Source organism: Drosophila innubila (assembly GCF_004354385.1).
Source record: "Drosophila innubila isolate TH190305 chromosome 3L unlocalized genomic scaffold, UK_Dinn_1.0 0_D_3L, whole genome shotgun sequence".
Lineage (NCBI taxonomy): Eukaryota > Metazoa > Arthropoda > Insecta > Diptera > Drosophilidae > Drosophila > Drosophila innubila.
The window spans coordinates 11,272,361-11,288,044 of record NW_022995376.1 but is presented as its reverse complement, the minus strand read 5'-3'; the positions used below and the strand labels follow the sequence as shown (position 1 = coordinate 11,288,044).

General features: G+C 44.8%; 1 protein-coding gene across 1 annotated transcript; it reads right to left on the bottom strand.

Annotated features, from left to right (window-relative positions):
• Positions 1 to 1,093: 1,093 nt before the first annotated feature.
• LOC117787039 (protein split ends) lies at positions 1,094 to 15,503 on the bottom strand. The gene is made up of 11 exons (XM_034625484.1): positions 15,254 to 15,503; positions 14,528 to 14,679; positions 14,369 to 14,457; positions 13,627 to 14,306; positions 13,317 to 13,532; positions 11,035 to 12,306; positions 9,837 to 9,974; positions 9,642 to 9,766; positions 5,277 to 9,581; positions 4,608 to 5,191; positions 1,094 to 4,412 (listed from the first exon to the last, which is right to left on the bottom strand). Exons 2-11 carry the CDS (start codon positions 14,553 to 14,555, stop codon positions 2,457 to 2,459), a joined length of 9,393 nt encoding a protein of 3,130 aa, XP_034481375.1. The 5' UTR covers positions 14,556 to 14,679; positions 15,254 to 15,503; the 3' UTR covers positions 1,094 to 2,456.
• Positions 15,504 to 15,684: the final 181 nt, after the last annotated feature.

Genomic DNA, 15,684 nt, shown 5'->3' with positions numbered 1-15,684 from the left:
CTATTCGATCATTTAACTGAATGTTAGATTGAACCGGCATATATCTATGTACGTAATTGTAGCGGTAATTGTTTACACACTTTACATTTAATGGGCCTTAACTCTTGTAACCTCTCACTCAGTAAAATTGTCGGCTCAGAAATGTTGAAATACTTTCCATGTTCTAGATGTGAAATGCAGGTTTTTAGCTTAAGTCTTTCGTTTAATGCGAGCGCGAATCGCAACTTGATTAGTATGTATACTAATGATAATTAAAAGTGATCAATTGCTATCAACACTAAAATGCCGTGCTTCAAGCGTAAATCGTGTTCTTCTAGAAGACCATACGACTGACGGTCCATTCGACAGTCTGACTCTATGTCTGACTGCCAACAGAGCTGACACGAGTTTCAGTCGTTTCAGCTGTAATAGCACTGGTCACCCTGCACACGGCTTTTGGCGAAGGGTATGCCTCCAACATGATCAAGGTAGAACTTGTACCGCAATCCAATTGTATGCAAATGAACGCGTGCGCTTAAATTGCATAATAATCGAGTGATGTTTGCGGGGGGAAGAGTCGGGAGTTGGGCACTCAATACTCCGTAGTAAGTAGTCGCAATTAAATTAACGAATTTCTACAATATGCAATATAATTCTTTATTGTAATTTACTTTGTTTTTATGTATAGCTACATATTATGTATGCATGCATTTATTTTGTTTGTGTAGCATCTAATATAGTACATACTTATATATTTGTATATATATATACCTTAACACATGCCCATATATATACGATATATGTATACGCGCATATTGATTATACGTATTTGTTATTAATATAATATTTAGCATGTTGTGGTTCTTTAAATATGTTTGTGTTTGTTGCTGCTCTTTATGCTCTAGGTACCGATTTGTTTTTAAATTGTTTTTAAACTATTTATCATTATAAAATTTAAAATTTACCTTTGCAAAACATAAGCGTTAACAACTTAATTAATTAATTTATATTTATTGTTTTTGTTTTCCTCTCCTTTCTTTATATATTATATTCTATATAATAATATATATCTATATTTATTTTGTATAATTAAGGGTTCTCTTCTTTTCGTTTCTTTTATATGCGTTTTTTGCTTGTTTCTTTTATATTAATCGCGACTAAGACACTTTTTTCATTTACCTTTCATAAATTTGCATTCGCTTTTGCATTGAAATTACTTTGAATTGTTTATTTTTATATTTTACAGCATTTAAAGCTACAATTTGAGATGTGTTTTTGTTGTAACAGTTTCAACTCTTTGTTTGTATGTACAGCGAATATGATTCCGGAAAGGATTCTGAAATCATGGCGGAATGTTGCACATGCGAGCTATGAGTATATACGTGTGTGTGTATGGGTGTGTAAGTGTGCATGAATGTGTTTGTGTAGTATTTATTTCTTTCTTTTTTACTTTGGATTTAAGTTTAGACCGTACTTAGCATATTTAACAAAAGTTTTTACACTTGTTTGGCTTTCTATAAACTAAAAATTGTTTGTAATTGTATGTTTTTTTTTTGTATATGTTTGCATATTTTGAATATATTAATAAATATTTTAACAAATTACCCGCTGCACGATCGTATAAAAACTAATAATGGTAGTACATAGTAGTAATAATTATATAATTTAATATAATATAATATAATAATTAATATGTATAATAATAGGTAGTTTACAACGCTTAGTTAAATTCTGAAAACTAAAGGCCTACAATATAGTCGGAAGCTTTTGAAACAATTCTTAGAATCTGTTCTGTTTTTCTGTTTCTTAATCAGCTCAAAACTAAAATTTTTACAATCTAACAAAAAACTTAAAATTTAAGACTGTCTTAACAGAACTACCAAATAACTTGCGAACGGTGTGTCATGTGCTGATCCTGGGAGCAGTTAAAGGGGGAATTGGAAACATTGCACAATAGAAATGAAGCATGAAAGAGATAACACAGGGATTACATTATCGCACACATTTCACAAAAGTTGTACAACTCAAATTTAGGTATCTTTTGATTTTTTCTTGATTGAAGAGAATATGAGTTCATTATTATCTGCTGTACTTTTCTGAAAAACAATTAATTTTTCCCTGATTCATTAAAATTGTGTAACAATTTGAATTTTAACACTTTTGTTAAATGTGTGCGATGTGTAGTTTAGGGACACACACACGCACACACGCACACAATCAAAACAGTCGTCGCGAATCTATTTAACTAGAATTCGAGTCAGCATATACATATCTAATATCAGATTAAATTATATATAGTAAAAAGGCTTCCCGATATTCTTAACCAAGTAGCTTTAACGCTGTGTTGTTGGTCCCACTGCAGCTGCTGCTGCTGCTGCCGCCGTTGCTCCACCTGCTGCCGTCGCCGCCGTCGTCGCGGTTGACGACGCATTTAAGTCGTCTCCCTGCAGATCCACGTTGGCGGCGCTGGCGTACTGCTAAAACCATGATTGCCTGTTGATATCATACGGCTTGGTCATGCCCAGCGCTGAGGGTCTATAGGCAGCAGGTGGCGGAGGGGGCTGACCATAGCCAGCCGCAGCGGCAGCTGCAGCTGGACCACCTAACAGACTCTGATTGAAGATCATCCGGGCATGAAAGTCATCGCGACGCAGATACTGTTGATACAGCTGCGAATTGGGATCCAGCTGGGAGGCTGCAAATGGATAAGCTGCTGCACGTGTCGATGGATGCGCTGCAGCCAGAAACGGATACGATCCCGCGGCCGTATTTAAAGGATTTTGACTCTTGTCCGCCGCATTGCCAGCTGGATTTGCGGTCGCTCCGCTGTGCGCCGGCGCCGGTGGCATGTAGTACGGATTGGATGCCTCGCGGAATTGATCCAAGTAGCTGCTGGTCTGATCGCCATAAAGACCCAGGGCACTAGGTGTGGGCGCAAAGTTAAAAGCGCTGCCAGGTACCATGCCACCAGTAGAAGTCTTCAGCGAGATGGCTGCCGCATCCGCAGCTGTTTGCGTAGTTGATGCAGCAGCAACTGAAGATCCCGCTGCTGCTGTGCCAGCGGCAGGCGATGCAACGCCCCCAGATTTAAGTCCCGCATACAGCTGAAAGCCTTGATGCAACACCTGAGCGTGAGCAGCTGCTGCTGACGTTGGCATCTGTGGCATGTTGTACTGTGGCATTGCTTGTTGTTGACTCTGTTGTTGCTGTTGCTGCTGCTGCTGTTGTTGTTGTTGCTGCTGCTGTTGCTGCTGTGCTGCCACGTGTTGCTGCTGCTGTTGTTGTTGTTGTTGCTTGGCAGTTGTTTCCGCTGCATTTGTGGCTGCCTTTTTCTTACGTCCACGTTTAGCGGGCGCCTTTACTTCAGGCGCCGGAACAGCCACAGGAGGTTGTTGTTGATGTGTCGGCTGCTGCTGCTGTGCGGCACTGTTGCTACCGGGCACATAATTGCCCGGCAGCTGCTGTGCAGGATTGCCATAGGCAGTTGCTGCACTCGAGGCTGCACTGTACATGTGTGCCGCTGGTGGCATATTCTTGTCAAAGTAGTTCACCGGATAGCCCAACATGGACTCGGTCAGCGGATGCATCAACGGATTGTTGTACGTTTGCGGTGGTGGTGGCGGTGTCGGCTTGTTGTAGGCAGCCAAATGATGCGTCTGACTGAGATGATGTTGATGCGCACTTGCTGCCAGATGCAACATGTTGCTGTTCTCACTGTTGGCTGCCACAGCTGACTGTGTTGCCGCTGACTTGACAGCAGTTGGTTGTTGTTGTTGTTGCTGTTGTTGTGCTGCTGGGGCATAGTTGTGATTAAGCTGCGCTTGCTGTTGATAAGCATTGTGTGGTTGTTGTTGTTGCTGCTGTGCATGTTGTTGCTGTTGCTCCTGTTGTTGTTGCTGTGCGGGTTGTGGCTGCTGCTGTTGCTGCAGGTTGTTGCTGTTGTTGCCATAATTAAGCGGTGGCTTGTGCGGCGCCTGTTGTTGTTGCTGCTGTTGCAAAGGCAATTTCTGCTGCTGTTGCTGTTGTTGCTGCTGCTGTTGCTGTTGATAGTTTAGATTATGGGGCGGTTGCAGTTGCGTGAGGTGCGGCTGTGCTTGGGATTGCTGTTGTTGTTGCTGCTGTTGCTGTTGCTGACTGCTTTGTTGTTTGTTGACCGCTGCCTGTTGTTGCTGTTGTTGCTGCTGCTGTTGCATGTTGCAGGCAGTATTATCCTTGGCAAACTCCTTGGGAAAACCCATGGCTGCGGCACGATTGTACATCTCAAATGCCTTATCGGGAGCTATAGTGCCCAGCTGTTTGCCAAATGCCATTGAACCCAAAAAGCTATTGAACATTTGCTGTTGTTTATTTAAGAGCGATTGTGCTTGTGGTTGCTGTGGCTGTTGTTGCTGCTGTGGCTGTTGTTGCTGCTGCGGCTGTTGTTGTTGCTGCGGCTGTTGTTGTTGCTGCGGCTGTTGCTGCTGTTGTACTAAAACTTGTTGCTGTTGTACTGCAACTTGTTGCTGCTGTACGACAACTTGCTGTGGCTGTGGTTGCTGCTGCTGCGGTTGCTGCTGCTGTTGTTGCTGTGTTGGTATAGCATGTAATTGCTGCTGCTGTTGCTGAACGCGATTCTCATCCAGCTTAGCCATCTTATTGCTGCTGGCAACATCGCTGTAATCCATGCTTATTTCATCGCTGGTCCGTTTCAATGGATTTATAAGCGTGTCTGTTTTTGCTGGTTGTTGCATCTGATGTTGCATAAACGTTGCCATATCGCTACCATAGCTTGGTGGCAGAATTTTCTGTTGCTGTTGTTGTTGCTGCTGCTGCTGTTGCTGTTGTTGCTGTGTTTCCACAATATCTGCGGCAGCTGCTGCATTTGCCGCTGCATTTGTTGATTGATACTGTGCATAAGTTGGATATTTGGGCTTAACTCCATGCAACTGTTGCTGCTGCTGCTGTTGTTGTTGGTGTGCTAGCACCTGTTGCTGCTGTTGATTCTGATGTTGCTGTTGATTCTGGTGTTGCTGTTGCTGCGCTACCTGATTGCTACCCAGGTTGGGTGGCAATAGGCTGTGCGCCAAGTTCCAATCATTGTTGCTGGCTTTAGCCACAGTTGCTGCTGCTGGCACCACAGGTGGGGCAGCACTTGGCAGCGGATTTATCAATGTTGCAGGATTATACAGGGAGCGTTGCTGCTGTTGTTGTTGCTGGTAGGTGCTCATTGCTGCTGAAAGAGAAATCAATGATGAGCGTTAAAAAATGTAACTAAAACCGGATGTATGGGCTGGGCACCCATGTCTATAGCAACTTACCGGTTAAGGCAACAGAAGCTGCAGGTGGTTGAGTTGTTGTCACTGGCGATGGCACCACTGGAGCCGCCTGTTGATGTTGCTGTTGTTGGTAGGGCGACAGCACTGGTTGCTGATACGGCGAGTGTTGTTGCTCTGCAGGAGATTGGGCCAGTGGGGTGGGTGGTTGTGTGGCTGCCGACGAGGCGGGTGAATCCACGCTGCTGTGCATTGGACTCAGCGCTTGTTGTTGCGCAGTGGGACTGTGAGATGGTTGCTGGGGCTGCGGGTGGGTTGGCTGATGATACGGCGACTGGGCGTGGTAGGGAGACAACTGTGAGGAATGGGGGGTGGTGTAGGGCGAACTTTGAGGTTGCTGGTAAGGCGAATGAGGATTTGGTGTGCTGGGACTCATCGAGGAGTTGTAGTCAGATTCCTGCGAGCGCGGCTGCTTGTATTGATCGTAAATGGGAAGTGGTGAGGTGGAGGAGTAAGCTGGCGTCTTGGATGCCTCAGAGCCCGATGGATTATAGCTATTGCCACCACCATAGGGCGATGTGCCGCTCAGCTCGGGCGTGGAGACATTCGGCGAGGAGGCCGATGAGTAAATATGTTGCGAGTATTGTGGATACGGCGAGTTCATCTCGCGCGGACTGCAGCTCTTGTCAGGACTGCTCTTCGTGGTGGTGTCCTGATAGAAACCCACCTTAATAGCGCCATTCAACGTATAAGGCGACGCTGGTTTGCCCATGTCATCGTTCGGCTTGGGCGACACCATTATGGGAGATGCTCCAATGGGCGAGGCGCAAATAGGCGAGGTGTAGGAACCAGCTGCATAGGAACCGTATCTCTCATCGATGGCTATGCGCGGTGAATCTGGATCCTGACTGAAGGAACTGCGCTCCGAGTTAGTGCTGCCCGTGCTGGGCTTCCTTGGACGCATGACCACGGGCAGCGAGAAGTTGTTCTCCCCACACACCGGAGAGTGAGCTGGTGGCGCCACGCGGGCATCATCTTGTGCCAGTGTCTGCTGCATTTGCTGTTTGTCCTCCTCAGTTGACTTCTTATTGACCTTGGGACCTCCAAAGGCCTTAAGCCAGGCACTCAAATTGGGTTTCTCCTTCGCTTCCGACGCCGCCTTCGAGGACAGCTCACTGCTGACTTTGCTGAGTTCCAATAACGCCTCAAAGGGTTTCGGTGGCTCCTTGCTGGAAGTCAAAGCCGTCGATTCCTCGGAAGTACTGTTTTCCGTGGGCGCATTTTCCGACTCCGGCAGCTGCTTTTTGCCTGCCAACTCCTCGAGCGTCTTGCCCAGAGCAAAGTCCTGTGTTTTGATGACTGTGCCCAGACTCAGCTTTGGAGCACCTTCACTTGTCTCTGTGGTAAGCGCATTTTTGGGTTCCTTACTCTTGTTGGCCACCGGGCTAACCAAGGCTTCCGTCTCCTCCGTCTTGACAACGTTCTGTATGAGATTACCCTTGGCCTTTCCCGGCTGCAGACGCTCAATGGTCCGCATCACATTTGCTTTCGCCTTTGCCTGCTGTGCCTGGGCATTAACTGCGAGTTTCTCCTTCATGGTTTTCCGTTTCGCCTCCTTGGCCATCTGCTGCTTGATGTGCGGCGGCGGCGGAGGATTTAGTATGAGCTGTGTACTGCCTGGTTCCTTGGGCTTCACGGGTTGCACCATTGCCACTGCCGGAAGTGGTGAGCTGATCACGGGTGGCAGCGTCGGAGTTTGCTGAGCAGAAACCGTTGAATTGTTGGAGCAGGCTGAACTGGAGCTGGCCGCCGTGGCCGATGTGCTGCCAATGGAGTTGCCCGAGTGCATTGAATGCGGCGGAGTACCACAACTGCTGCTCACGCTGCTGGCCGTGGGAAGCGCATCTGCTTCGGTTTTCACTACAGGCTTGGGTGCCGCGTCGCTGACCAGCTCGTTCAGCGCCTCCGCCAGCTTGGTGGGCACCAGCTCCGCCTTGGGTGCAGCCAATGCCACGGGACGTCTAAAGTCCGCTGCATCTAGTTTGCTGCCAATTCCTGAATCAAAGTCATCCAACAGATTGTAGCGGGAGGGCGAATTGCTGGCCGAGCTGAACTCGGAGAAACGCGGCGTGTGCTCCAGCCAACGATTGATATCCTTTAGAGTCTGCTCCGTTTCTACATCCAATGCCTCCAGATTCGCATTGTTGCTGGCCGCAGCTTGGCCAGCTTTTTGAGCAGCTGCTGCCGCTTTCTTCCCTGTCAGCTTCCTGTTGCCGGCGCCCTTCTCGTTCGATTTCTCGGCGGGCTTTGGCGGCGGTGGCATTTGTTTGTCAGGTCGCTTTTTGCTATTGGATTTAACAGTTGGCTCTTTGCTCTTGACATTGCTGGGGCTTGTGGTGGCAGCAGTGCTACTAGACTTGTTAACCACATCCTTTCCTGGTGGCTCGGGCTTCACAAGAGCCTCTGGTTTCACGACAACTGGAGGTGGAGGAGGAGTCAGCTCCCGCGTCGGCTTTTCGGCGTTTTTTGGCGTCTCAACTTTTTTGGGTTTTTCCTCGGGCTTCTCGCTCTTCTCAGTCTTGGTTGGCTTTTCCACTTCCCGACTGGCCTCCTTGACGTGCTTCTGTTCCTTGCTTTTACGTCCACGTTTATGCTCCGCTGGAGGCTCCGGCTGATGTTCCTTTTTCTTTTTGGATGTAGACGTGCTCTTAGCACTGTTCGACTTGGAGTCCTCCGAGGGTGCCAGCGAATTGGATGCACTTGACCCGCTTAGCGCTGCTCGACTGCGTCGATACTTAATAACATCGTATTTGTCCATAAAGGGCAGCAACATTTCCAATTCGGCCTGCTCGGCAGCTGCGGCCAAAGCAGCTGCTGATTCTGCCGAGCTCTTTTTGTGCTTGGCACTGCGTGACTTTTCTTTATCCCTATCCTTATCCTTGTCCTTTTCTTTGTCTTTTTCTTTATCTTTGTCTTGGCTGCGCTTCTTCTCCTTCTCCTTTTTGGCTGGCGGCGATTCCGTTTTTTTGCTACGTTTCGTAACCTGAGGAGAGGGACTACGCCGACGACGCCGTTCATCGGAGCTGCTGCAGCTGGCCAACGACATAAAGTCCGTCTCGGAATCCTGATCGGATTTATCACCCAGCTGTTCTCCCTCGTGTCGAGCGCTCAGCTTTGTCGTCTCGGCGCTGGTCACCTTCTTGACGGTTGTCAGCAGCTCGGAAAGATCATCGTTGAGTGCACTCTTTGAGTATTTCTTGTGAAGATCCACTTTGAATGGTGACATACTACGGGATCTCGAGATATCATCGTCATTGACATCATCTTCATTGTCATCATCCTCCTCCAGATCCGCAGCAGATTCCGCCAGCGCCACGGCAGCTGTTGGTGGCAGCTGCTTTTTCACATTCATATCAGACATGGAACTATCGTCATCCAGATCATCTAGTTCTCTATCTCCTTTGGCTCGACTGCGTCCACCTTTCTTGCTCTTTGGCTGTCGCTTCACGGGCGTTGGCGTCTTCACTTTCGACTCCGCTGGCACCATCTTCTTCTTTTGTGCCGCTATCGTGCGAGCCGTTGGCTTCACCAGAGACTTGACTTTGGCCAGCGCCAGTTCCTCATCATCGCTGGACTCGACCTCACTTGGTGGCTCACTTAGCTCCGACTCTGCATCCGATTCGGGCGTTGACTTTTTCCCTGCTTTTTTGGTCTTTTGTGTTTTGCTGGACTTGGATGAACTGTTGCCCGTTGGCTGAGAGGATTTTCTGCTTTTTGCTTTGCGTCCACGTTTGCTAGAAGACGCCAGCTCTTTTTCCTTATCCTTGTCCTTCTCCTTATCCTTATCCTTCTCCTTCTCCTTATCTTTATCCTTGTCTTTGCTTTTTTCCTTAAGTACTTTGTTGGTTTTGCTTTTCTTTACTGCTTGTAGCGGTGCTGGTGGTGGTGGCTCTGCCTCCAAATCCTCTTCATCTGTGTCCACATCTTCATTGTGTCCACTTCTGTCTGCTTTGCTCTTCGCCTTCTTTTTACGCCGTTTATCCTTCTCCTTGCGTTTACGTTTCTGCGCGTGTGCAGCTGTTGTTTCCGCAGGCTCCTCCGTATCGCTTTTGTCCTCCTCGGTGCTGCTGTCCTGCAGACGCTTGCTGGACGCTGAGTTGACCGAGGATTCTTTCTCCTCCTCTTTCACCTTCTTCTTAAAGTACTTCTCCCGGAATACATTCATCTTGGAATCAGCGGCGGGGTAACTTAAATTCGGATCATCATCTTCATCATCGGATAAATTATCGAAATATTTCTTAGTGGCCTTATCAAAGGCATCCTGTAAATTGTTAACCATCTCTGTGTACTCTGCAAATGTTGAAAAAGTTATAGAAAAATATGAAATTGATATGTATAACAAGATTTTACCATTATTGTGCCCATTGTACAATCTACAATTGTTTACAATTAAACGAAAATCATTGCGAAATTCGCTAAACTTGTGATACTCTCCACTGTCCAGTTTGTCTTCCATTTTAAGCAGATCCATGGGTCTGAAAAAAAGAGGAGACATCATAATTAGTTATTGTGATTTATAAAGAGTTAAAATATATACAAACGAACCTTCTTATAATAGAGTAGTAACGTGGCGCAATATCCTCCTCAACGGGATCCATGAAGGGCCATGCATCCCGATGATTTTTGACATAGACGAGCACCTTATGCATTCCGATTTGTAGAACTTCCTCCGTTTCGGTAAAGCTAAGAATATTCGTATGATTTGAGGAGCTGTACGTAGAATTGCTGTTTTGTTTCGTGATTAGGTTTGTTATGGGTATTGTTATGTTTGTGCTTGTGTTGTTGTTTGTGGAGTTTGTGTTGCATGTTGTGGTTGTTGTTGAGGAGGAGGAGAATGTGTTGTGTGTTATGTTTTTATTATTTTTGTTATTGTTAATATGACTATGATTGTGATTGGTGTGTGTGTGTATGTGGTGACTATGTGTGTGGTGGTTGTTGTTGTTGTTGTTGTTGTTGCTGTTTTTGTTGTTGTTATCGTGTGAAGGTGTATGAACTCCGTGCGACGTTGTTGTATTTGCTGTTATTGTTACTGTTGCATCCGTCGTAGAGTGGTTGTGATTATTATTGCTGTTGTTGTGATTGTGGTGCGACGCGTGCTTATGGTGGTTGTAGTTGTTGTTAAAGCTGCTTTTATTGTTGGTGGTGCTACGGTTGATACTATTTACATGGCTACATTTTGTTGTTTTTTTTGTTATGATGAAACAGTCAAAATGTTGTTGGTTTGGTTGGTTGTTTTGGTTTTTTAGTTGAGTGGTAGGTACAAAAGTTTACAATAACAAATGGGTAAAAATTGTTAATCAATTGATATATTATATACAATTTAATGAATATGATGAGTAGAGTGCGAGTGTGAAAATTAATGAAACAGATTACCAGATACATGCAATTTATCTATAAAATAATATATTAAAATATAAAATCAACAATCTTAAGACAGTACACAATAACCAGAGGAAACATAAATAAACTACAAATATAATTGAACAACACTGTGACTCTGATAGCAATTTAAGAAATTTATAAATAACTTTTATAATAATTGTATAAATCTTGCACAGATGTGAACTGAATCACAGGTGAGTTAAACGAATATGGATCCTCTCTACAACAGGCAGTCTTGGATCGCATGATCTTTAAGCGTTTATATATATATTTTTTATATTTGGATTGTGTACTGTGCAATGTTCGGCTTTGATTGGTTGGCTGGAGTGGGAGTTTTTGGTAGGGAGAGGTGTTCACTTACTCGTCGGCGCTTTTATCTGAGTATGCGCCACTGTGTCGTTCCGCCTTGCTGGATGTGGATGACGTGGAGGCGGCCGATGACGGTGTTGCTGTTGTTGCCGCTGCTGTTGCTGTTGTGTTTGCCGCCGTTGATTTTTTGGTTTTTACCGCCTCCGCTTTGGTGGCACTGCGTTCCGTTTTACCGGACGAGCTTGAGCTGAGTGCTGTGGCCTTCTGTTTCTTGGAGCGTGCCGTTGTCTCTGACGTTGTGGTGGTGCTATGCTGTTGTTGATGGTTTGTGGTTGCGGCAGCACCGCCCGTCGGTATAAATATGTTGCCCGTTAGGGAGCTGAGTGAATTGTTAGTTTGCCTGCCGGGCAGCTTAACATTGGCCGCTGGCGCCATCTGCTCCTCGCGCTTAGCAACAACTGGCTGGGCGGCTGATTGCTCTGACTGCAGCTGCTCCTCGCTGTCATGCGCCACGGGCGAGGGTAGGCTCAGATCCGCAATGCTTGTGGCAACGGCAATTGCCGCCGAGTTGGCATCTAGCAACTGCAGCTGACGGCAAAAGTTCTCCTTGTCCTCCGGACTTAGCGAGGTGGCGTGAAGCGGCTCTGACGTCTCGGGATTTGTTGGCAATTGATGACGACTGTGCCGTCGCTTGTGATTGCGTACAGCTGAGGCAGCTCCTGCTGCACTGCTGTTATTGCTCTGGTCGTTGTTGTTATCGGTGTTGTTGTTGGCGTCCTCGTATTCTTCGTCTGCCTCAGACGCATGCTTGTGTCGCCGTCGATGATGATGATAATGATGATGGTCTTTATCCCGTTCTCGATGTTCGCGTGAACGTTTCTTTTGCTTCTTTCCGGACTTTTTCTTCTTATGATGATGATGATGATGATGGTGGTGGTGATGATGATGATGACCCTTGCTCTTGAATTTCGCTGGCGTTTGTGAATTTTCCCTAGGCGGTTCGGGCGAACGAAATTTATCAGATGTTGTTGCTTCTGACGCAGCAATTAATTGTTGCTCTTGCTGCTCTTGTTCTTCCTGGTGCTGCGCTAATTGCTTTTGCTGCTCTTGGTCTTCTTGTTGTTGTTGTTGTTGCTGCCGGGGCTGTTGCTGTTGCTCTTGTTGATCTGGATTCGGCTCCTCGTCGTCGTTTTGGTCATCGTCTTCGGGCGAGAGACAAAAGGTTTCCCTGTGGCACAGAAATTCGCTGGAATTAGTTGTTGTTGTACGTCTCAGAGAGCTTGCATAAGTGGAAATACCGCTAGCCGTCGATGTGGATTGAGAGCTGACGGCGAGAGAAGACAGAAAAGGGAATACAAATAAGTATGACAATTCCAGGAAATACAATTATTACAATAAACAATTTCAATATACAATAGAAATCGCTTAAAAGTATAACACGATCAAATCTTGGCAATAGCTGTACAGCAATTTAATAGTTATAGTGTTACAAAAATGAAAAGATTTCATTGATTAATAATTTGGCAATGATAATGCAATGATTCTATGTGATATTACATTTAAATGTGGATTTTTATAAACCAATGAAAATGGAATATTGTTATTAATCTTATCATGTTAGCTTTTAATCGATTTCTACAGTCTTATACATGATTATATTAAGGTCTGTGTGTAATTGTATCGTTGATGATGAAGCTGAATGGATGATAGTTAATGATGATTATAAATTCGTATAAATGTAAATAATAAATGATAAATTGGAAATCATAAAAAATAGCCATATATATCAAGTATATATATATATATCAAATATAGGAGTATCATATAAAGCATGCTTACATAATTGTTCATAGTGTTTTTTGAAAACGAAATCCAACCAATTTGTCGCACACAAAATTAAATTATGGGCAAAACTCAAATTAAGTGCTGATTCTCTCCTTTTGGTCCTCTTTTTGGTTATTTCCTTTCGGTATCTCAGTCTCTCGCTTGTTGCCTGTTAAGCGTCGATGATAATGTGATTTGATTTGATTCGACTTAATGACAATTTTCAACACAAATTGCAAGCAAATTTTTGTTTAAGAAATTAAAACAAATCGAAAACAAATTTGAAATTAATTTGCAAATAACATAAACAATGCTTTTATGCGTGTGAGTGTGTGATTTAATTGTTGTTGTTTTGCCTATGTATTTGTTAGCTGTTGCTGTTGATTGTCTAATTATTTGTTTTTCTGTCTGTTTCAACTGTCTGTGGTTCGCAATGTAATATGATTGTGAAATGGTCTCCACTTGTTGCGTTGCCTCTTTTCTTTTCTTTCTTTCTGTTTTCTTTTTTCTTATAATACTGGACGTGCTAACCGTCTGCGTGAACGTTGTTGAACCGTTGGCGGCGCCAAGTGGGTCGCGTATTGACGCTCACGGCGTAGATCTCTTTCACGTTCACGGCGTAAATCTCTTTCACGTTCACGCTCCCGCTTAAGTCGCTCTTCCTCCTGGCGTGCCTTCAACTCGGCTAGATTCCGTATGCGACTGGAATTTCGCACTTGCAATAACCTGAAATATAGCACAATTTACACATCTATTAGATCTATATAACATTTTAATATTTTATTTATAAATAATTTATTTGATAACTTGATTAACTTACTTTCTGCGTCTCAGACGCTCTCGCTCGCGAAATAGCTGCGGTAATTTGGGCAAAAAGTTCTCATCAAGTATCTGGAAGAGTTCACGCTCTTTACCATTCGTTGAGGTCTTAAACTTGGCCGCCAAATTCTGCCAATCCTCCTCGGTGAAGCAAATAACCTGCCAAATGGTGCCGTTACTGCCAATGGCTGTGTTACCGCCAGAGCCGGCGCCACCACTTAGCGACGCAGCGGCTGCCTTTCCTGAACCAGATGCAGTTCCCGTGGCCGCTTTATCTTCGCGATAAAGTCGCGTACCGTAGAAATACCAATAGCCAGAGTTTTTAGCGTCGTAGCCAAGCGGCTCAACGCGCAAACTGTCCGCCTCTAGATTACTGAGTATGACCTGCACATCGACAGAGTCCAAACGAAAATGGCACAGATCGTGCAGAATTTGTAGACGCTTGCGCACCGGCAGCGATTGGAAGTCTATGTCCGTATCAAAGTGATTCTCTGTCTGATGCAGGCGACACTGTTGACGCAGGAAGCGGCGCAAAAACATCTGATAGTTGCTGTGTGTAATCTCATTGGCTACCGACTGTAGCGCATCGCAGCCCGTCAGCAGGCGAACAATTAATTCGGGCACTAAGGCAACTTGATCCTCCTCGCTGGTACCATCGGATAGCAGCGCCGATTCGAGATCCTACAAATGAAGTACAATTTAATAAGATACATATAAAAATGATTATTCTGTTTAATAGGTACCTCTATGTCAATGTCCGGTAAATCGAAGGCGGAACTAAACAATGAACAGAAATGCGAAATACACGGTATCTCCCACCATGATTGTATGTCTGTAGGGTACAAAACGGAAGCATATTACTATAGATATCGACATGGGGAATGTAAGGTGAGCTGACTTACCCAATAGGCCAATAAAAGTAGAAACCATTTATGTATGCTTGCGTATTAGAAACTTGGCTTTCTGCAAGATGATGAAACAAACAATTCCTTGTGGCTATGCTAATGTTTTTTTTTTCTAGTCGTTCCTTACTGTTGCTTGGCAGTCTCTTATTCTGTGTTAGCGAAAGAGCAAAAAGACAAACGAAGCGTGTAAAAATAAGTTAAATACATCAGCAAATCACACACAACGATATCAATAACACAAATACATGTATCGCAATGGCGGCAAAAAAATAAGAACATGTGCAACATGTGTGTGTGTGAGAGCGTGTGTTATTATTGTCAAATTAATTTAGATACACATGCAGGGCTTATCAATTATCAAAAGCGCGCGAGGAGTAAATTGCGATACACACACCCACACAAACATAGCACACCCACACTTTTATAAAGCGAGAGAAAGAAAGTACACGCGCACCCCTTTCGCGCGCTTAATTTTAAGAAGAGAAAATCAAAACAGATGGCTAAACTAGCCCACAAACAAACACGGCCACCCGCATGCGTATGAGAAGGACAGCTATATGAAGCCAGTGTTGCGTAGCGATAGTTGTGCCGCTCATTTTTTCACAGCACTGTTGATTTCTTGGCTGGTCGATTTGTTGCCCCCTCCCCCAGCCACTTCTTCGTTAATATTTTGCCTGCTGTCTGCACTTTTTATAATTAATAATGTCATTTCACCACACGCACTCAAGTTGTTAAGTATTTCGATTAACTTCGCGCTATTTTCGCATATACTATGGCACAATAGCGCCTTTGATGAGCATGCGCCGCCGTAGAAGGTGCCTTGCTGCGATGTTCCGTTGCTGCCTCTGCTGTGTGTATATATTTTTTCATTTGCGCTTTCCTTTTGCCGTAACAGTGAGGCACGCAATTGGACGATGACAATTTCTATGATTTTATTTGAATTCACATTTTCACAAGCTGTACACAGTTTACTGGTTGAGCGGATGTGCGGCAACGAAACGGTTTCCACTTTCTTTCCACATATATTTTTTATTTATAATTTTTAAGTGTTTTTCAACCTTACCGAAACCGACTAGAGCTGGAAGAAGTATCGAATCATTGTTGCCAACTTAGCTATTTTAAAACTAGACCTGGCTATTTTCAGAATTCGTTTG